A 22,436-nucleotide genomic window follows, 5' to 3' on the forward strand; every position below is an offset into this window, starting at 1 on the left:
CGGGGAGGATGCAGCGGGAGGAAGGGAGCAGAGCGGGTGAGCTGCTTTGGGGCCCGACCTGGGACCGGGCTTGTGCTCCCGGGGGTGGCAAACGGGCCCCTGGGTCTGGTTTTGGGGCTCAGAAACAGAGGGAGGTGTGCGGCTTTGGGCTCAGTCGAGTCCAGCGTTTCTGTGCGTTGAGAAGAGGCTCAGCAGCTGGGTTTGGGGGCTCAGAAAGGGGCTCCAGGTGCCCTGGTTTGGCGGCCGAGAGGAGAAGCCAGTTTGGCCGTTTTTGGAGAGGGGGCGGGAGGGTGTTGGGGGCTGCGGGAGAAAGCAGGTGGTGGGCAGGGTGTGTGGGGCCTCCTCAGAAGTGAGAGGTCTGGGCATGAACGGGGCACGTTTAGTTTGGAGAAAGGGAGGCTGAGGGGAGACCTCATTGCCCTCTACAGCTCCCTGAAAGGAGGGTGTAGAGAGGTGAGTGTTGGCCTCTTCTCCCAAGGGAATAATAATGAGAGGACCAGAGGAAATGGTCTGAAGTTGGGGCAGGGGAGGTTTAGATTAGATTTAGGAAGAATTACTTTACTGAGAGAGTGGTCAGGCACTGGAACAGCCTGCCCAGGGAGTCACCATCCACGTGGTGGAGTCACCATCCCTGGAGGTATTTTAAAAATGTGTAGACGTGGCACTTCAGGGCATGCTCTAGTGCCCGAGATTGTTGGTTTGTGTTTTGTGTATTTGGTTTTTTGGGGGTTTTTTATGTAGTTGGACTTGATGATCTCAAAGGTCCCTTCCAACCATAAAGATTCTGTCTGGTCCCATCAGACCCCAAAGTTCAGGAGACCAGCGTGCACCCAGTTGTACTCAATATGTCTGAGATAGCCTACAGTGCTTAACCCAGCCTACAGTGCTTAACCCAGCCTCTAGTGCCTGAGATTGTTGGTTTGTGTTTTGTGTATTTGGTTTTTTGGGGTTTTTTTATGTAGTTGGACTTGATGATCTCAAAGGTCCCTTCCAACCATAAAGATTCTGTCTGGTCCCCTCAGACCCCAAAGTTCAGGAGACCAGCGTGCACCCAGTTGTACTCAATATGTCTGAGATAGCCTACAGTGCTTAACCCAGCCTACAGTGCTTAACCCAGTCTGCATAATATAGTAATTTTAATGAATGATTCATTGTACTTCTGACTGGATTTCTTCCTGAGAAATCTAAAGTCCAAATATAAAGCAGTGAGGACAAGTGCCAATTCTTTGTTTCGTTCACCATCTTTTTTCAATGCTCTCTCACCCCAGGGCTCTCCAGGAACTTCAAACCGTAGAAGTGCCACAACAGCTAAACTAATTAACAAAGTCCTAGAGCACAGGAGTCCTAGAGATACTGGAGGATCATGGGCAGCATGGCCTTGCCTTGAATCTGACAGAGGCTGTTGAGCCCATCCTGTTGTGCCATTCTTGGTTAGTGCAGTTCTGCTACGTAGCAGTATAATGACACCCAAGGAAGAGCTTCAGTCTGAAGTTACCATGTAAAGCTAGTGCTGCTTTTTCAGAAGCTGGAGCTGGTGTTGGGCTCACTGCATCATACATCACAATGACAGCTGCACTAGATGTGGGATGAAATGTGCTAATGTGTAATGTATTGTAAGTAATGCTCTGTATATAGTGCTATTTTGTGTCTAATTTCCTGTGGATTTGTGAAAATTTATTAAATAGAATATAAGTTTTCATTGTGTTTTTTCCTTCTTTTTAGGGAAGGGTAGTTACCGCCTTTTCTTCTTCTCCTCAGTTTTACAGGAGTGGACAGTCTGGTGGAGAGAGGACTGGTTCTCTGAGGTTCTGTATCCTGCTGAGGGGATAAAAATTAAACAGTATCTGTTTCACTTACAGGGAAGTCAACTTCAAAAGAACAAAGGTTGCTAAAACCAAGCAAATCAGTCAGTTCTTTTGAACCAACCTTTTTATTAAGCTGAAAAGTAATATACACAGTTAGGTATATATATACACATGAGGTTTCCTCCGAAAATACATGGTAATTCTTCTCAGGCTGGAACTTAAGCATTTGCTTCTACAGGCTTCAGTATGCAGACCTTCTGCCAAGCCACCGCTTTTGTATACTTAAATAATTATGACTTTGGAGTAGCTTGTGCACAGGAACTTCACCTTCATGTGCTCCCTTTTCCAGCCATGACTTTCAGGCACCGCGGGCAGAGAGTGCTTGAGGAATCAGAAGTGTATCTCCTGCAGCGAGGGCATTTTGCTTTGGTAACAGGTAGGGCAATAACTTTATATGAAGAGTCTTCACGGATATAACCACCTGTTAAAAGCAAGCATTTTTACCACTGAGATGGTGGAGGTGTGGTTGGCAAACTCAACTCTACGTATGAAGCGAAAAATAAAGTATGTTGTAGTGCAGAGAAGAACCAGCTGCTTAATGGAGTAGCCTGCCTGGAATAGTTCTCTTACCTTCCAAGTTAATCAGAAAGGTCCCTTTGATGATTGCATCTGCAGGTGTTTCTTTAGGTAGCTCACTCAGCAGGGTTGTCTGGGAAGCCATCATTATCTCATTCAGCTGTGAAACACTAGAAGTTTCTTCAGCCTGCAGTGCCTGGGGGAAGAGAGGTCATTTTCAGACTTGCAACCTGTTTTTTATTCCTCAGCATCCTTCTCCTTCAAAATGTTAAAGCAAAAGCAGAATTAATGTGTGAGTGCAACAGCTGTCGTAACAGCAGCACAAGTTTGTCCAAACATATGTGTGTGCCTAAATGTATGCATATATATAAAATTATGTTTAAATGCAGCATCAAAACTGAGGTCTACCACTGCAACCTCTTTACAACAAACACTCAGACAGTGATTCTTAATCAGAGTGAACCGAGAGTCTAATTTACTTACTGCTGCCAGGACAGGAGTACAGGCTTGAATGGCAGTGTCCCAGGTTTCCTCTGCAGACGTTTTCAAGTCACTTTGACCCTCAGCCCTGACAAGACACAGCTGCAGTGCTGGGTCCAGTTCTGAGCTCCCCAGTGAAAGAGAGATGTGAACTTACAGCGTGAGTCCAGCAAAGGGCCAAAAAGATGATGAAGGACCAAAGCATCTCTTGTACAAAGAGAGGCTGGGAGCTGGGACTGCTCAGCCAAGAAAAGAGAAGGCTCAGGGGATCTTATTGATGTATACAGGTACCTGATGGCAGGGTCTAACAAAGATAGAGCATGGCACTTTTGGTGGTGCCCAGTGTCAGGAAAAGAGGCAACAGACAGAAATTTTAAGAGGAAATTCTAAGAAAACCCAAACCCACTTTTTTTTTTTTCTTTTACTATGAGGGTGGTCAAACAGTGGCACAGGCAGCCCAGAGAGGCTGTGAAATGTCCACCCTCAGAGGAATCAAAAACCAACTAGACACAGTACTGGGTAACCTGCTCTAGCTGAGCCAGGCCATACAGTGTACACTCCAGCAGCCCCTTCCAACCTCAACCATTCTAGGATTTTCTGGCAAGTGCAAACCAGAAGGAAGTTTACAGAAATTACTATTTTTTGCACAGACAACACTATTCTTAGCTGCATTTTTTACCTCCATTAATTCAAACAGCAATCCTGGCTCAATTACAATGATGACTTCGTATTCCAAAGCATTCTTGCCAGAAATGGACCCAAGGAAAGAGTCCCTCATCGCACATGCACCTTCTATTGCTTCCTCAATGCCAGGCTTCTTCCACGCAGAGCTTACGTTAATCCAGCCAGTACGAAACACACCCTCCGAGTCTTGAAAGCAAAGCAAAGAAATTTTTAACTTTGTGTCTTTTAATTCAAGTGTTTGTTAAATAAATAAAAGAGACAGGCATATCTCTGTATTTGCGTTCCTTTTAACTGTGCAATTAAACAGCTTGCTAAAAGAAGTGCTTAGAAATTATGTGTGCTTTACCTTTCTTATAGGGGAGGTGCTGGAAAACCTCCTCTGCCAAGTGAGGAAGAATTGGTGCAAAGGATCGGACTACGACATCCAAAGCCTCTGCCAGCACAGTTTGACACGAACGACGCTTTGGGTCTTTTTCTTCTTCACAATAGAGCCTGCAAGAGAGAGATGAAAGCTGGGCAGTATTTGTATGTTCATGTTATTATTCTTGCTCAAAAGCCGTACTTTCAAGACTGCCACTGAAAGTACAGAAATCTGACCTAACTTGCCCGCCTAAGGAAAGCTTTTCCTCATTGCCCTTCCCAGGCAAGCACAGTGGTATAGGCACCACAGGACCTTTGCACATGCAGCCACATTTTGTCATAGGAAAGGAGATTTTCTGTACATGGCACTTTAAGATTCTCTTCTGTACAAATAAAGAAATTATCTCAGGAGGTGAGCCTGAAGCTCTGTTAGCCCTTTATTCTAGTTTATCTATCAAATTTAGCATTAGGGCTTTTTTTCCCATTTTTCCTCCCTTTACTTTTACTGTGGAAACTAAATAGCAGTATAACCCCCGATCAGTATAAGCCCCTAGTGCCTCCCTCCATTTCAACAGCCCTTTCAAAATCTACAAAGCTCTCAGTCATCTCCTTAGGATTCTTTACCTGTTTTTAGATTAGTGAAAGAGATTAGGTTGCCCATGCAAGTGCTAAAAGCCCTTCCCCCCTACCTTCTCCAATTCAAACGCGCACACTTCTGGGTAAAAATACAGATCCAAGAATCTATCTTTAAAACTTTTACTTAGTTTTAAATGCATAGGCTTGATTGACTTCCAGAACGATTCAGTGCCCCCAGTGGGCAGAATATAGAGGCACGGTGATGACAAAAGTACTCAACTGAAAGCAGGTAAATCTTCACCCGTGTGCTTTACTGCACCACAGCACAATATGTAACTGAAATGTGCTCTGAGATAGCTCTATGCACTCAGCTTTCACCTGGAATGTTATTGCCTCCATCTCAAACTGATTAACTTGTTGGTTTTTTTTTTTTTTTCCCTTTTTAAGAAACAGTAATGAACTTACCTGTCTTTGATTATACTGAAGTAAAAGTTAGATAAGTTTCGGGAACAGAATGCTTGCAATAATCGAACAACTTTGCTATAATCATATTCTTTGTATGCTTCTGTAACCTGGGAAAGGGAGCAGAGGGAGATAAGAACAGTGTATCAATTTTCATCACATGGCAGACAATGACAACCCCTGATGAACCTGAAGTTACAGAAACTGTGGTGAGGGACACAAAGTCTGGGAGCATCTTTTCTTTACGAAGTTGTTGGGGGGGGGGGACACACAAAAAAAAGTTGGTGAACAATTAGGACAAAGAAATAATTTCAATTCAAATTTGAGAGGAGAGGACAAGGGGAACCCCAGAAATTATGCCCATACTTTCTCATTCAGCACAACAGTTCCGAGTGACAGAAATGATTGGACTACAGCAGATTTCCAAAGCCCTAGAAGTTGTGGGGAGTGGTGGTGGTGTTTGATGGTTGCTTTTTTTAATATCCTATTCTAACGACTTCTAATTTGAGGCCTTGGGCAAGGGGGAAGTGGGAAAAACAGGTTGATACCAAAACCGAGTTAAGAATGTTAAAAACAAAGCCTTCCTCTCAAAAGTTGAAACAGGCTTAATGGAGCGCACAGTGCATCAAAGAAGCCTTTGTGGTTCTAATTTGCCTACTTGCCATATACTCTGCATTTGCACTTAAGAGAATTTTCCCTAGAGGATATAACCAATGAAAAACTTTACACACACATTAATCTAAATACAATTCACCCCTACCTTGCTCCCATAATCTTGCAATAAATGTAGCATGTATTGATCTACGATGTACATCTCTGACGGAGGGACGGCATCGGTTTCTGGATTGAAGCCAGCCATGTTCCCCAGCATGAAGCGTAGCGTATTCCGAAGCTAGGAATGAACCAGACATTAATGTCCTGCACTTTAGATGAAACACAAAATGATAGTATTCTTAAATGAATTAACTGAAGTTGACTCTTTTTTGAAATGACAGTTTGAATAGTTGCAGAAGTACTACGAAGAACATATGCCAAAAGGACCTATGGAAAAGTAAAGAGAAGACTGGCTATTACCGAAGCACGCTACGAAAACCAGTCTTCTCCTCAGTGCATTTTACGATTTTGATCCACAGATGTGAAAAGCAGTAGTACCTACCTAAATGAGTTTGGAAAAGCTTTCTTTAGTCTAATGACTGAAAAGTTTGGAAATTAATTCTAGTCAGCCAACACAAAACTAAATATAAAGAGGACCTGTCATTAGAATGAAGGGCGTTAAGGCACTTGGCTCTTACCTTGTTGATATCATCTCTTGCAGCATTAAGTACAACAGGCCCAATCAGTACCTCAGTAAAAACGTTGGATTCTGCCACCCACCAGCGGAGAACGTCGGCACCGTATGGAGGATCCTTGGTGTGATCCTAAGTGGAGACAGAAAAGCATATGAGTAGAACTGCTGGTGGTCCTTCCGCACGGTGAGCAGGGAATTCCATGTTGTCAGTGCTGCGAATACACCTTTAAGCGTGCCCAGAAGGCCACTGTGTGTGGAGGCCTTCATCCTCTTTTAGCAAGATTTACTGTTAAGCTAAGAGACACAACACATACTCACAGCAGTCCGTGTATGGGCAATGGTAGAACTCACATAAACTGAGACAAACTCATTTTACAGCCTCGAATCCTTTGAACACTTAAACATTAAAACAGCAATGTTAATACCTAAAACTACATACTTCTTTTTTCCCCTTCAGACTGTTTTCCGCCCTGTTTCCAACTCTGAAAATGGCTTCTCTCCTTTTTGAATGGATAGAAACTAATGTGTGTTTTATTGAATCAGATAAGCAAGCCTTTGTAAGGATTGGTTCTTTTGTCTACAGAGCTGCGAAATCTGCTCAGCAGCCTCAGAAAGAGCAGCAGCAGGACTGAGGAGGGGAAAAAAAATTCAGAGCACGCCCTGCAGTGCAGCCTGACCATGGAATGAAGCAAGTTTCCAGAGTCAATACCAGGCTGAGAGCAATCGGACTGTTGGGGTACAACTACTGCTAGGCTGCTGGGCTCAGCTCGTAGGTTTCAGTTTGAAAGCAAAGGTTAATTACCTCAGGGTTTTTTTTTAATCCCTCCCTGCCATTCCATCAACAGCGCTCTCAAGTGAAAAGAAACCATTCTACACCTTCTATATAGTGCGTTTTCTTTTAACACAAAGTACGGGTTTTTTAGGCACTACAGCTGAAGCAAAACAACTCAAGGCTTTTACTCCAGCCAAACGGAAGTGCAGTGGAGCCAAAGTCTTTAGAAAAGCCTCACAGAGTTTTGCTACACAACATCTGTCCAGAAAAAAACAAGACAGTTGCAAAACAAGACAGTTGCAGAATCTGGTAGTGAAAAATTGTAACTAGTGATTCTAAGAAACTTCAGAGCTTGACTTACTTCACCTCCATTGATTACTACATCAGGGTCAACCACGTTGCCAATAGATTTAGACATCTTCTCCCCTTTCTCACCAAGAGTAAATCCATGAACTACCAGAGTCCTGAAGAAAAAAAATTTAGTCAAAACAAAATCCCAGAAAAAACCAAACAACCAAGCCTACATTAAGAATGCACTTCTAATGAGGATATTTGTAAGTCAAAGCATACAGAAATCCTCTATTTTGGTAAGCCTGAGGCTTCATCTGTCGAGTTCAACCAACAATGAATACACTGCACTACCATCCAAGTAGCGCATACTATTTTATTTTCCTCATTTATCTAGGGCACGTGTATTTCAAATGAATTAAAGACTATAAAGTATTATTTATGCTTGAAGCCACTACATTTCCCCAAATTGCACAACCTCCTTGCAACTGACTCGCATTACCCTTTCCTATGCTTTTCATCTTCAGGGGGACAAACAGGGGGACAAACAAAAGTTCCAGCATAAGACCTGCACACAGTCATTCTGAATTCCTTACAGCCTAACATTCAATTCACAAGTCGGTGATCTGAAGAGATTTTCATACTCCCATTACAATCCCGTGGATTATGGGAGTGAGAGAGATGGCAAAAAAACGGACCTTTTCTGTTCTATATAGGATATACCTATATATACCTATTCTGTTAGAATAGGATATACCCAAATGACTGAGAAAGAAAACATCTATTAAAATCATGATGGAAAAAATTTAAACAGTAAGTCCATTACAATTCTAACTTGAGAAAAACTTTATACTGAAAATTTCAGAACATTAATCATATACTTAATAATGACGTGGCTTCTCTTGTTTATACACTACTGCCACAGTACCAAAAGCCCAATATTTTACAAATGAACTAGTGATGCGTTTGCAATCCATGCACTTACTTATATGGTGCTTTTTTCCTTACTGCCACACTAGTTAATAGAGAAGATTGAAACCAGCCTCCCAGTTGGTCTTTCCCTTCAAGGTATGTATCTGCTTTTTGCTCTGCACCTTTAAAAACAGAAGATTTTTTAAAAAATATCAGCCTGTATCTTCAAACAATTAATACACTTAACAGAAAGTCTCTTAAAGTGATTATAAAACTTTGCTCTTTAAAGCCAGTAGATAGGTTGCTTTTACCAATAGTGAACATGATACCTGTGATTCATTAGTATCACAATTTTTTAAAAATCCAAGACTTGCTGAACTTCAAAATTTAACAACTAAGCTTGCTTTCCCCCAAATAAAATGATAAATTTTGAGAACTGAAGCCATCATGCTTAGAGCACTTCTTATGAAGTTCTCAAAATACTTCCCAAGTACTCCTAAACCAACTGAAGGACCCAAGAAAAGACCACATGCTTTGGAATTAATAAAAAATCTATGCCATAACCTGAAACTTCATCAGTTGGGAATTACTCAGGATACAAGTCACAGAGGTAATGTGCCTGACTCGCCTGTCAGGCACCAGGTATTTTTTGAGGAGACCAGGAAGCTTTGGCAGTAACCACAGCTCACCTGCGACAGAATTTACATTTCTGGTCACCAGTGTTCCAGGAAGGTTAAAAATTTCAGGAAAGGGTTAAGACAACAAGAGAAACAAAGAGAGAAGGGAGAAGAGAGAGGGGTCTGGAGGAGTGTGGCTTCTTTAGTTTATGCACGTGAAGGCCAAGTGGAAATATTCTCTATAAATACAAAAAAAAAGAGGAATGGTGGAAAACAACCAGAGCTAATGAGCCCTCTTGGTATGAGAGAAACAATGGGCTACAAGACAGAGACCGGGCATTAGCTGACTGCACACTCAAAGCAGAAGAGCACACAGTGTTCCCGAGGGGCTGAAAGAGGGCAGGAAACCTTTAATTTTAATAGCTTTACTGGTGGAATTCAGTCACTGTACAAAAAGGGTACAAGATTTGTTGACTAATGAAATCCCTCTTTGTCCTAAACAATCCCAGATGGGTCACCATCAGAGTGAGAACAGGATAATGTTGAGCACAGCAGAACATGCAAGTCAAAGCCTACAAACGTACAACATTATACACATATCTGGCAGGAATTTAGTTTTGATTCTAAAAGTTGGTGGTGTAATTTTCCAGATATACAGACAAAAGTTTCTCTGCTCAAGTTTTTATCTCCTAGCTCCTTTTACCCTCTTCCTGGGACCCCTAAGACAATGCTTCTTTCTGCTGCTGGCACACTTGATTTATTTGTTTAACTTAATGGAAGTTTCGATAATGAGATCCATCCTGCAATAAAAGGAAGTTCAACATTACAAAGGTCAAGGCCATGCAGTTCCAGCTAGCACAGGAAAAACGTGTGGGTGGTTTTTAACACATTTGTTCATTCCTTCAAGAAAAGAGTTTGGGTTTTAAGAGCAGAATAAGGAGGGATCAGCCTTTGTATTAACAGAACACAGAAATACTTGTGAGGACAAGATAAAAAAAGAATATTTGTGGTAAGGTGGAAAGTAACAGTGGAAAATTTGTAGCAGCAGCAGCAGCGACACACTTCTTATTCACAAGTAGTTTACTAGCCACTGGTTTTAGAGAAGTGAACTTTTCATCGAAATGCCAGTAGTTACAACTTAGAGAAGAATTTAAACAAACTGATCACAAATAGCAAACTGTATTGGTCTTTTCTGAGAGGAACTAGTGTATCTGGCAGACCGGCTAACGTAGCTTACAAAGCTAACGGAGGCCTCAACATTTTATCTCTGTAAAATACAAACACAGGTTTTGCATATACAAAGCCTGCCTTTTAAGCACACAGGTAGCTTCCCTAACTCAGTTTCGTTAAAGTTGCAATGGTTAGATACAAATTAATTAGAACAGTGTCCATGTTTCTTTGTAAATGTAAGAGTATGTCCAAGAACCCAGAAGAGACTTCTCAGTAGTTTATTTTACACGGAGGTATAGTACATAGGTCATTAAAGAGAATTACAATTTATGATCCTTTTGGTTTGGATTTCAAGATTCCATATCTTTGATCCTACAGACTTTGACTTTTAGATTAACCGTATTGTATTTTAATGCCAAGAATGAATCAGCTAAGATAAATTCAAGTTTCTCAGTCAGCACAAAACTTTAAAGGCTTAGATATGCAAGTTGTAAAATAATCACACTCATTCAGTTAAATATTAGCCAATAAGATAGGGAAAAAAGTTATTATGCTGAAATCTACTATCATTGCGATACAAGACTATGGGTAAAAAGTTGTGTGACTTTTATCAACAGCATATCACATTGCAATACAGTCCAGTGTGCATTTTGATATGAAATATTTCGAAAAATAATCATCTCAAGTTTGTAGTGCAGAAGGCAATCTGCCCACAAGGAAAATGTCCAGACCCGCAGAAATTTTTAAGACGGAAGAGAATTCTCTAAAATGGATACTCCAAAGACAGCTACTGAAATAAGCACTGAACACAAACTGAATTTCAAAGAAAGAAAAGAAAAAGAAGTCCTAGGCACTACAGCACTGAGAATTCAAAAAAATCAGCAAATGCGTCTGAGCCACATTTTGTTTTTATCAGACCTTCATTTTGGAGGCAGGGTATTAACACTCTTCTACCTCACAGCACTACTGTGAAATGCATTTATTCATGTATGAAGCATTTGGACATAACATTTTAACATTGCATAAAATAATACAGAAACAGTTCTTTCAAAAAATACTTGAGGCATGTGTAGCAAGACAGAAACAGGATTAGACAGCAGAACAATAAACTCTTCAGTGAGAACAGTGTTAGGCAAACAGAGCATCAATAAAGCAAACTGTAGCCCAAAAAACTTCAGTAGCAGTGGGGTTTTTCAGAGCAAATTGCACAGGTGGATCTGCTCTCAGTGGTTCAAGCGGAGTAGTATTTATTTTACACACAATCTAGTTATAACTGTTCATTTTTGGTTTTGTGACTACAGTAGCTAAATATTTTATCTTAGTGTGTAAGTCACACCTTCCTAGCTGCTACACTGCTGATGTAGAACAGTTTGGTTAATTTGTCATTTAGCTCGAAGTGGTACCTTTGATAATCCTAGGCTGGAAAAAGGAAGCCAACTGTAATTTAATGAAAAAAGAGCAATTTAAGGTCACTTCCATCAGAACCATGCCCCATATCTGGCAGGAAAAGAAGCAGGGCAAGCATTAGAAATCCGACTGTGTACATTCATCTATGATTTAGGCCCACTGAGCTTACTGTCCCCAAGCAACTCCTTTAACCTCATATTGCAGAATCTCCCTCTCCTCTTCCTCTTCCCCACCTTCTTGCTAACCTGCCATGTATTCTGAAAGCAATCTGTGTGGCCATCAGCTACAGGGATGAATTCTGTAACTACTCCATCTCCTTTAACAAGCTCAGATATAGCTAAAGTCCAGTGGGGAACTCAGGCCTGAGTTCCCCAAGTTGCAGAGAACAACTTATTTTTGTGAGACTGGAACCAGCAAGGAAATCTATAACACTCTTTATTTCTGCTTGTTACTAACAGCATGGATTTACTAACATGGATTTATAATTTTCAACAATTTGAGTTCATGGCAGAGCGAAACAGTTATAAGCATCAGTCTCATGGTTTCAGCCACTTATTTTATATATATATATATATGCACTCCATTAATTCATATGCTGCGAAAGAAACACTGCTGTGTGTGGGACTGTCATCAGAAGGCCAGCAATAACTGCCATTATCACTGATCTCCTACTACAAAATTAACAGGTAGCATGTCAGCTTCCATATGACTGAGCTTTCATGATTTTAGTCCACAGGAAGTTCTTCCTGTTGTGACATTCTCTCAGTAACTTTGGATTTCTCCACGGATTTCATCCATTTTTCCCCAAGAGTACTTTGGTAAAGAATCCCATCGGTTAGCCTGTTTGTAAGCCTTGCCAATTATTTTTATCAACATAGGAAGAAGTTCTGCAAAAAGCTTTAAACGCTGGAACATATTGGGAAATACAAGACAAAACTATTAAGTCAACAACTTCTCTTGCAAAGTGCATTTTTCATAAAGGGTAAATTAAAATGGCAATTTCATATGGGACTGTACTTCCACTACTGGCAGTGGCTGGGAGCCTCAATTACATAGGAAAAAAGGTAATGGCAACTTTGGTGCCATTTCTAAAGATAGACTTACAAGATCACACTGCTTGCTAGTTGCTCCCCCAACTTTTGAACCAGTGGGGCCACTCCAGTCATGTCAGACAGCAAAAGAAGATGCCTTACACACATGAAGTTCCAGCAAGTTTCATGAAAATAGATGACTAGATAGAGAAGAGGAACTTTTAATAGTTCCATGAAAGAAGTCTCTACTGTGAAAGACGCAACATTTATTAGACATTACAGAATCCGCATGGGAGCCTTACACAAATTAACAGTGAATCATGAGTCTTGATTCTGCTATTTCTTATTAGACATGATGTCTTCCCACTACGCGGGATTAGAGGCAGTTTTTGCATACTGAGCTATTCAGCCCTTAAAGTATGTAGCTGTGCACATAAAATATCACTACTTTGTTATACCTTTCAGAACCAAATCAGAAACATTTTTGAAGAGTATGAACTTTAACGTATGTAAAGGTCTTCTAGAAAACGAATGTTTGCTGATGGTACTATTGCCTGACCACGTTGCTAAGAAATAAAACCTCTGGTACTAACGTGTTTTATAATTCAACAAGATTGTTATCACGCAATTGTGTACTGAGGGTTTAAAGTCCAACAGACTTGATGTATGGTCCAGACTCCTCCTTCAGAAAGGACTCCTGACTTTGGACTATCCTCCAGGCAAACAGTGTGTATTTTATGTATTTTTATACAAATACATATCTGCTACCTGCTCAGTAGCAACTACTGGCAGTAGGAGATATAAATAGCATATAGCAAGTATAATTATTTTAAGCCACAATATACTGCTTTAGTTACTGAAAGCAATCAGAAGTGAACTGTTACTGTTCACTACACTGTTAAAATTATAAAACTTAGATTCAGCAGCTGGTCTCAATTTTGTTCTGCTTCAAATAGCATGCACGAGCACAAACTGAAATTTGTTAGCTGAAAATAATTCAAGAGTTACCAAGTAGCAGCAAAGTACCTTGGCTGTTTGTGTCACAAAAATTCTATGCTCAAAACAAGTATGTTCTGATTAGAAGATACATGGTATGCCACATGGAAAATCAATCAGAACAGAAAAGTAGGAAAATCTCAACTGAAAATGAATTTGACAACATTAAGCCCTTATCTTTACAAGCAAAAGCTCTTTTACAACAAGTCACAGCCAGTTTGCTGCTGGCACAATCTAACTCAGTTTTGCTGATACCAACACCATCATGCAGAAGTTATATTTTGTTCTCCAAGTATTTTAAAAGAAAGATCAACATATTAATTCTGTACCTTCCAAAACACAAGCCCAGGAAGTTCCACTGTCAAACCAGATGTCTAGGACATCCTGTCCTTTAACGTAATCCAAAACATCGTGACCACCAGCCTATTAGAAAAGCAATTATTAAATAATGCAAGTAGAATACTCAGTATCAGCAATGCTTTTCAAAGCTAAAGTAGATTTGGTTTCTGGACAAGTTTTGTACAGGCTCTACTACCAACTTTGTGAGTGAACACAAAATAATTTAGATAATTTTTCACAATAGTTTTCAGATAACTCATAATGATGAAAACCCAGAGCAGGCTGAGGAAAAATTACCAAAAACCCCCATATATAGCAGAGTAACAGTTTGCAGTTTGCATGCTAGCTTAAGAACACAATTGTTAAAGGAACAATTAAAAGTCAGGAAGAACTAAATAAAAATTCTTATCTATGTTAATGGCAAAGACTTAATATATATTTGGGCTCATAAGTTGATTAATTAAGATGTCGCTTTCCTCCTGAACTAAAAGGAGGAGGATGGAGATCTCTGCCCTGAATTCACGGCACAAATCTGATTGTGTGCATTTTGCCATACTTGGATCTCACTTCCTGATTTTCACAGAATACCTTCTCATGAAGGTACGAGTTTGAAAAGGATCATGTGAACATATGTAGGTTTTATATTATTTCCCATCACTGAACTGTCTCAAGCATCTTCTGTATTTGAAGTCAAAAAATTTACCTTTGCTACAGCCTCTTTTGACAGTAGCTGTTCAATAGGAAGGGTCCACCATGCATCTGTTCCTTGCTGCTCCACTATTTTGATGACATCTGTGACAGTTTCACTGGTTAGAAGGAAAAAAGGGGTTTATAAATTAATGAGTTATTCATACTTCCTACAAGTATCCCAGATCCAAAGTGGTGAGATATACTGATACAGAGATCAAGCTATTTAAAGCTGTGATTTTCTGCCCATATTAAAAAGACTTCCTGCTTTTGTCTTCCAAGATGGGTAGGATTGTGTAAAACCTGGATATGCAGAAAGCCCCTTCTTCTACAAATACTCAACAACTGGGCACTCGGAAAAGATGCCAGCAGCTTGGAAACTTTTGAAATCCATTTCGCTTGCTATTTCTTGACCTTGAATTTACAGAAACCAAACAACTATTTCCCAAAAAAATATTTGTTCTTTGTGAAAACACACTTCTTTTCTCCACTGGATAAACAGACCTTGAGAACTCACATGGAAATGGGAGAGTTAGGAAACGGGAGCATTTTGAATAACATACTGGTTGCTTGGATTCCCCCATTGTAGCAATATATGTTTTTAATGGCAAGAAACATAAATATATATAAAAAAAATATTAATTCACATACATATATATAAGTATATTCACCCCAATAATGAGAGAGGCTGAAATTTCTGTACCCAGTAGAGGAGTGATGCAAACAATCATTCAACGTACACCCTGAAGGCAATATATCAGTTCGTATGGCATAGCATCAGCTAGGACAAAGGTCCTGAAATAAATAGATACTACAGAGATAAGGAAAAAAAGAAAAACAACAAAAAACTAAGTATTTTTTTCTAATGTGAGCAGATAACACAACCACAAGGAGTGCAGTTCTGTGCACTATTTATGACACATTCAATTGATGTCCCCAGTACATAAGGCTATGGGGAAGTGCTTGTTAATATAATTTAATGCCAAGTCCAGAGATAAATTCAGATAGCTTAAAAAAAAAAAATCTAACCCCCCACACTTTGTCTTGCTGACTCACAAAGTACTTACTAAAAGAGGTGATTTTTAAGACATCTGCTGTATTTAAGGAGTACAGCAGGTGATCATGACCTGCCAACTTCAAACAAGACCCACTGTGTTAAGCAAGCCACCACAGATTTGTTTTTAACTCAAGAAATGAAGATTTAGTCAATTAACTAACTTCTTGACACAGTAGCATGAAAGGGGAAAAAGTAAGATAATGATCTGGCAGAATTATCTTGAAAACACAAAAGCAGATGATCTAACTTCTTTAGCATCATCACTTAGTTTTGTATCTGGACTTCAGCACAATATTTTTTCTGCATTGCTAATAAATTGAGCTACATCACTAGAACATTTAGTGGACTCCTCCACATGGAGTTTAAGCATGAAAACCCATGTTCTCCAAGAAGATACAGAACAAATTATTACTTAATTACACAACATGAGGTGCAACAGTAAAAAGAAAACGCAGTTTTGCTCTTGATTGTGGGAATAAAATGGCAATGATAGACCAACAGTTTTGCATTAATCAATTTATCATCAATTAATCAATTTATTTTGCAAAGTAAATTCCTGTAGAACATCCCAGTAAGTTTTCTGGGCAGAAAATCGACTAACCAGTAACGCTCGCAAAGCAACAGCCAGCTAGCACACCACCACTGTTCTTACCCTTTCAGACTATGGGTATCGTTCACCTTCCAGTTTAATGATGATAGGACACAATTTATGGCTTTGCAATATATTTGCTAACATTTATCTTGGTAAAACAACATTTGAGAGCTCCAATTCTGAATGGTATCTTTTCCTTTCAGAAATATTTGCACAGAGGCCTATTTGCCTGTACTTCCAGTTGTGAAGTGTTACTTCTCCAAGACAACAGCAAACAACAGCTCCAGTCCTGGCAGATAGCTGGAAAGTATCCCTTATGTATTGCCTCCTTCAGGGGGAATCTTCAAATTCGGAAAGCTCTCAGGAAAAAGACAAATAAACCAAGAAGTTTGTTTATCTAAGCCCAGACTTAACTATTTCACTGTCATTTCTCTCTCTTGTGGTGTCAGTACCTTCCACTGGCTTTACACCCACACTTTCAACGATGAAACACGATGATGATGACTGTAGCACCTGAAAACATTTCAGAAAAAGCAATACACAACACTTTTTTTTCACTCCTTGCCAACACAAGGCTCCATCTTTGATTCTTTTCAAACACACTATCAGTGTATTTTTAAGGGTAAGTAGCTGTCTTCAAGCGACTAGACTCAAGAACTCTCTCCAGAGTCTCAGTGCTTTCCTGTTACTGGCCAAGTCTTACCCATGGAAGTCACCAGCAGAAGACAGAGTAGCTAAATTAAAAAGAGGATGATTTACCCTAAATACGTGCTTATTAACACGAAGTGTCAGTGCATATAGAGTGATTCATGGAAGAATTAATTTAGTGTTTAGCTAATGGCCCTGGCATCAAAAATTTATTCTAATCCAGAAATTTTTTCTAATCCAGAATCGTAGCTATAACTAGTATAGAAAATTTGCCAGCATGCCCTATGAAGCAAGTAGAAAATTTAAACAGGAACTAAACTTGTCACCTACCTACCTCTTCCATATTGCAAACACATTTCAGTGGAGGGACAAACTCCAGAGGTGAATTCATTTTCAACCGATACATTTTTAAAGCATTCAACAGGTATTTGATGATATCAATGTTTGTAAGGATATTTAAAAGATGATAAATCCAGCTACAGACCAAAACTAAGCTACCTTGGACAACATGTAGGAAAATACTCTTAACAATGTTTTCCAGCAACTGTATGGATTCAGCTTGATCACAGCAGAAATCTCAGTTTGTCAGGTGTTCTAAGTTTTAAGTAAAGGAGACACAGCTTGAAGTGCCACCAGTTTTCTAACACTGCAACTGTTAATTGCAATGACATCTCTCCTCAGTGGAAGAGACAGTGATGAAGGTCAGGCCTATCACACAAATATTTCGAGAAACTAACAAGGGGGGTGAACCTGAAACACTGTGTTAGTGCCAACTGTATTACCTGTAGTGAGGATGAACTGTTCTACTTTCCATGGGAGGTGGGGGGAGGGACAAGGAGGAAATAAAACTTCGTTATCAGTCTCCTGTGGGAAACCATCATAAAACGACTGCCTTCATTTACAGTAAGTATCACCAACAGTTGCCTACCATTGTAGATACACCATTACTAAGAAACACACTATGGACTAACGTTTTACCAAGTGCATTGCTATGCAATGCAAAGGTTTATATTGCTAATTTTTGAAGGGTAGAATTATTGTAAAGACACATTTTCGTGACACATGAACTAACAGAAACGATTATGCTACAGATAAAAGTTTTCAGACAACAAAAAGGTTGAACTGGTGTTACCACTTACAAGAAACTGAGTCAGTGACTGGGAAGTCAACCTGTTATTAAACAAGTCTCAAAATTCTAGCATAGTTTCAAATCAAGTAATGAAAACATTTTAGCAGCACAAATTTTTTTCATTATATTCAGTTTCCCTAGAGAATATAATTGAACATTAATTGGCAAGTATTAAAAGGCAAGAGAAGACAGTTAAAACCAAAGATTTCCAAGATACTGTTTCAACAAATACTTTTTCCTCCTACGGTTTGAAAAACTGAAACAAGGAAACAAACTAAAAAAACCTCCTGATCTTCTCATCTTTTCCCAGGATCCTTATGATTAACTATTAGCTCAAGAGAAATCACTATATTTAAGGTATCTGTATTGTAAGAAGGAAGATTTTTGCAAAGTACTTTTATGTAAGGTGCACGTGAAAACCACCTTTCTCAAATAACTACTCATCACTTTATAATCTGTGGGCTTCAACGTGAGCATGATAATCCACCGAGTTAGCAATAAACACCATTGTAAAACTTTGCCCTGTATTCATACGCTATCTAGAAGAACTTGCATTACGTGTCACTTGCTACGTTTTAACACTGAACCCCCTACGGCATTTCACGCTACCACGACACCAGCCAATCACTCTGAAGTCTGATATTGATTACGCCGAACACTTATTTAATGTGTTAACAGAAATTAGGCAGCATTAAGATATAGTCAGGAGGAGAAGAATACAGTGCCTGATGTTCTCTCTACCTCTTGTCAAACAACATTAAAGAAGGCAAGCTATCTTCTTTTTTTCCATGAACGCTGATACTGCAGCAGTAAGTATTTAGGTTATGGTAAGTTGCAATTGCTTACAAGTCACTGAAATGTCTTAATATTTTAAAAAGCAAATTAATTTGCAGGGTAGCTCTACTTCAAAAACAGGCTAGGGTTTTCTTTGTCAGAAATTTAAATTACTTGTTAGTCAAAGAGAAAGGGACAAAAGTTCTCAGGCATTAGAATAATTTTTGCAATAGTACTTATTATTACCAATATCTGAAGAGTGAATTTGTAAAGAAGTTATTGCATGAGGTCAAATTAAAGTGTATCTATCATGTTTGTTTCCTGATCTGAGCCTCTACGGGAAATACAAATCTCTCATTTTACTTTTGTAGCTCTTTCTCTCTTCTCTTCCATGAATTACAGAATTTCCTAGAATCAGAATGTTTTCTCTTTAGATCTATTAAATTTTGAAAGTTGATTGACAGTGTGTTTATTTGCACATGTATTCTATTTAAAGCCGCCTTTCTCCACTCCTTCAGAAAAAACACACAGAATCTTACCTCCATATTGTTACTGAAAACGGCTATAATGAAAACATGTTCTCTCTTCTTTTTCTCATATAGGGTTTAGTTTTTCTATAATAATTTTTAAATTCCTGATTACAATATGATGTGGTATATTCTACATAAATAATTTAATCAGCAGTAGCGTATTAAATTATAACCACAGACAACAGTATCATACAATTAAATGTCTTTTAGCGCTATGGGGAGCCACAGCAGCCAACAAGAAGACTCACGGAGATGTTGCATCAAACTTGTTGCGTACAAGATCACAACCTACCTCTTGGCTTTCAAGTCAGAAAGACAGGGTTGTTGGTGTGGAAAAAATACTATTTTTTTTTTGTTTTTTAGAGACAAGATGTTGCATCTTGAAAGAGAAGCTTCCTGCAGCTTTTCAGGGGAAACTCTCATAGAGGGAAACATAGTGGTTTACTTTAGGGATTATTAAAAAAAAAAAAAAAAAAAAAAAAAAAAAAAAAGTCTTTTTACAGGTGACACATAAACAGGATCCCACAAGATCGACAATTGGTGCTCTCATATGTAACAGCAACTCCATGTGGACTACACTGACTTCCAGTGGAGATGCTGTTACTTTTGATAGCCACTGAAAAACTTCAGAGCAGCTGCTGCTGAAAGCATGCTCAGTCAGCATTCCAGGTAAGAAAACAGCTTTTCTTTTGAAATGAAAGTTATTTACTGTTGTTTTAATGGTATTAATTATTCACACAATCTGAATATGAAACTTAAGTTTTAGAAATATGAATAGAAATATGTCAACCTATTGTGCTATGATTTTCAAAATGATAATGCAAATGTAACAAAATATTTAGGCTTAGCTGTTTATTTCAATAAGAACTGGTGTCCAGGAAAATGACCTATGAATTGACAGACTGCTTTCTAAATTTGCCTGTCATTTCTATAGGCCAATATTCTGTGCACTTCTCCTACTCTGGTTACAGAAGTCTCCTGCAGCTAACTTCAAATATTTCATGAGTGTTTTACAGTTTTCTTTCACCTCTACTGTAAAATAGAAGTAAAGCATACTGATTATAAACAAGCATCAGAAACTGTCAGTCAAATGAAATAAATCTATTTTTCAAGCATATTGGATGTCTCTGGCTTTTTTCCCCCGGATCAGATCTAACCAAACATGCCACGCTGTCCCTTTGTTCACTCACCTACAGGTGACTGCTCAGCCAATACCTACACCCAAAGGCTAAGTTGTTAAACTATTGCAGAGTTTATCACATCCAATTGCCACATATCGTACAACTCCAGCAATAATCTCACACAGCTCAAGCGCTTACAAAAGACAAGCTTTTTAACACAAGTCACTGGTTTTCAAGGTAATTTTACTACAACCTAGAGGAATTCCCATGCATCCCTCCTTTCAAGTGCTTTCTGTACCAGCTGGGTCAACTCCTCTATGTTCTGAAGGAGCTTTTGCTTCATGGTGCCCTTCAAGTTTGACTGCCAGCTGCTAAACCATTTTTCATTACACTCTTACTTTGTTGTTAAACCACATATTTAACAGTTTTAAGCGAGCGCAAGTAACACACTGAAGCCTACTCCGCAGACAGACTACAATAGGTATTCCTCAGAAATTGTAGTTTTTTTAATGTGAACGTATACTTACTTTTTAACATGCTAACAGTTTTTACACCCCACAGAGCCTCCACCCCTGTATTTCCTGATATGCATCAGCATTATTCAAGTACTATAAACGACTACAGTTACTGTGGTCTTTTCAGACAGTAATTGCCTACTGTGAGAGAGTCAAAGTACAGATCTGTGCACCTACACACCCAGTCAGGTGAAGCTAAGGACTAACTGCCTGAAGCCCATTCCCTGCTCTCCACACCCTAAGCCTCACTTACTACTATACTTACGTGCTTAGTCTGGCCTCCGGAAAACACGCTGGTCTCTCTGCAGTATATTTACTCAACACCAGCATAAAAAAAAGTTCTGCAACACTATGGAAGTTCATCCCCAGCTATGCAATCTTATTATTCATAATGAAATTGCCCTAGCAGTTTTACATTTAAATAAACTTTAAAAAAAATGTAAGGTTAAATAAAATAAATAAATAAAACAGAGTGAGGCTAGCATATCTCAAGACAGAAAACAATTAGGGAAATAAACAATGAATGTGGAGCTCCACAATACTATTTTTATGAAGTAATCTCTTAGAGGGTATTCGTAATTGAAAACCTCTATTCCCCAAAGGGATAAAAGCAGAACTCTATTACTCCTTAAAAGACAGAAAAAGATCATATTTGGTTGAGTTTTCTTGTTCTAAAGCATAGCTTGGATTTCCTCCGCATTACTTTGCCTGAAATTCCTGAAATGCAGTGTTTGGCATATCTGGCCATTGCAAGATGGCAGAATAAGGCTAGCATCTGAAGCTTTAGACACATTAAATCATAAAGCTAAAGATCACTTAGTTACATTTATTGAGGCTGACTCTTCAAATACACTAATTTTGTTTTGAAATACAGTGCAGTTATTTATTCTGCAACTGATCTGGTTATTCCACTTCAGATTATCCCATTGTCACTTATTCATTTGCAAAAAGTTATTTTGACAAAATACCTGTAACGTTCAACTTACAGTGCTACAATTACAGTGGCAATCTATTCTAATTACAACTTGCGTTTTAGTCCTTGCTTAAATGTAAAGGCCAGTGATTACTACCAGCTAACTTAAACTGAAGATGAAGGATGAAAGCAGCAAATACTATCAAGGGGACTTTTCAGGTAACTTAACTATCTAAGTAATTTGATTCCTATTACTTACATACAAGTCACCTTCAGCAATGAGTTTTTGATCATTTGAATTTATAGCTGAATTAGTTCTGTGTTTAAACAATCACAAGTAAAAGCATGTGTTTATACTTAAACAGTTAGAAGTTCTGTAATATTGGGCAACCACAGTATCACAGACAGTACTCGTTCTTTTGTTTTTCAGCATACAGAGCTAGACAAATACCTGTTTATCAAGCATTCTCCTGTGTTCTTCTGATAAAAAACAGGAATCGGAACACCCCAGCATCTTTGCCGTGATATACACCAAAACGTCCTTCTGTCCAGCATTTCAAGCATTCTGTTCGCTGCAGACGTAGGGATAACTTTCACTTTTTTCAGCACTTCCTATAAAGCAGACAGGGAATTATTGAACACACTTCAGCATTCAGACAAACACCCTTTATGCTACCAGTAAAAAAAGGTACAGGTCTACACTCCCA

At 39.0% G+C, this 22,436-nt stretch overlaps 1 protein-coding gene across 1 annotated transcript in view; it reads right to left on the reverse strand.

Annotated features, from left to right (window-relative positions):
- Window positions 1–1,911: 1,911 nt before the first annotated feature.
- IARS2 (isoleucyl-tRNA synthetase 2, mitochondrial) overlaps window positions 1,912–22,436 on the reverse strand; it is a 28,803-nt gene continuing 8,278 nt past the window's right edge. The window contains exons 12-23 of the mRNA XM_014950650.1: window positions 22,181–22,341; window positions 14,467–14,569; window positions 13,754–13,847; window positions 8,277–8,385; window positions 7,365–7,467; window positions 6,236–6,361; window positions 5,704–5,835; window positions 4,947–5,053; window positions 3,892–4,037; window positions 3,541–3,731; window positions 2,436–2,577; window positions 1,912–2,286 (exon numbers count right to left, since the gene is read on the reverse strand). Of these exons, the coding sequence (XP_014806136.1) occupies window positions 2,135–2,286; window positions 2,436–2,577; window positions 3,541–3,731; window positions 3,892–4,037; window positions 4,947–5,053; window positions 5,704–5,835; window positions 6,236–6,361; window positions 7,365–7,467; window positions 8,277–8,385; window positions 13,754–13,847; window positions 14,467–14,569; window positions 22,181–22,341 (1,566 nt within the window). The 3' untranslated portion in view covers window positions 1,912–2,134. The remainder of the gene's footprint in view (window positions 2,287–2,435; window positions 2,578–3,540; window positions 3,732–3,891; window positions 4,038–4,946; window positions 5,054–5,703; window positions 5,836–6,235; window positions 6,362–7,364; window positions 7,468–8,276; window positions 8,386–13,753; window positions 13,848–14,466; window positions 14,570–22,180; window positions 22,342–22,436) is intronic.

Source organism: Calidris pugnax, unplaced genomic scaffold, assembly GCF_001431845.1.
Source record: "Calidris pugnax isolate Ruff unplaced genomic scaffold, ASM143184v1 scaffold24, whole genome shotgun sequence".
Lineage (NCBI taxonomy): Eukaryota > Metazoa > Chordata > Aves > Charadriiformes > Scolopacidae > Calidris > Calidris pugnax.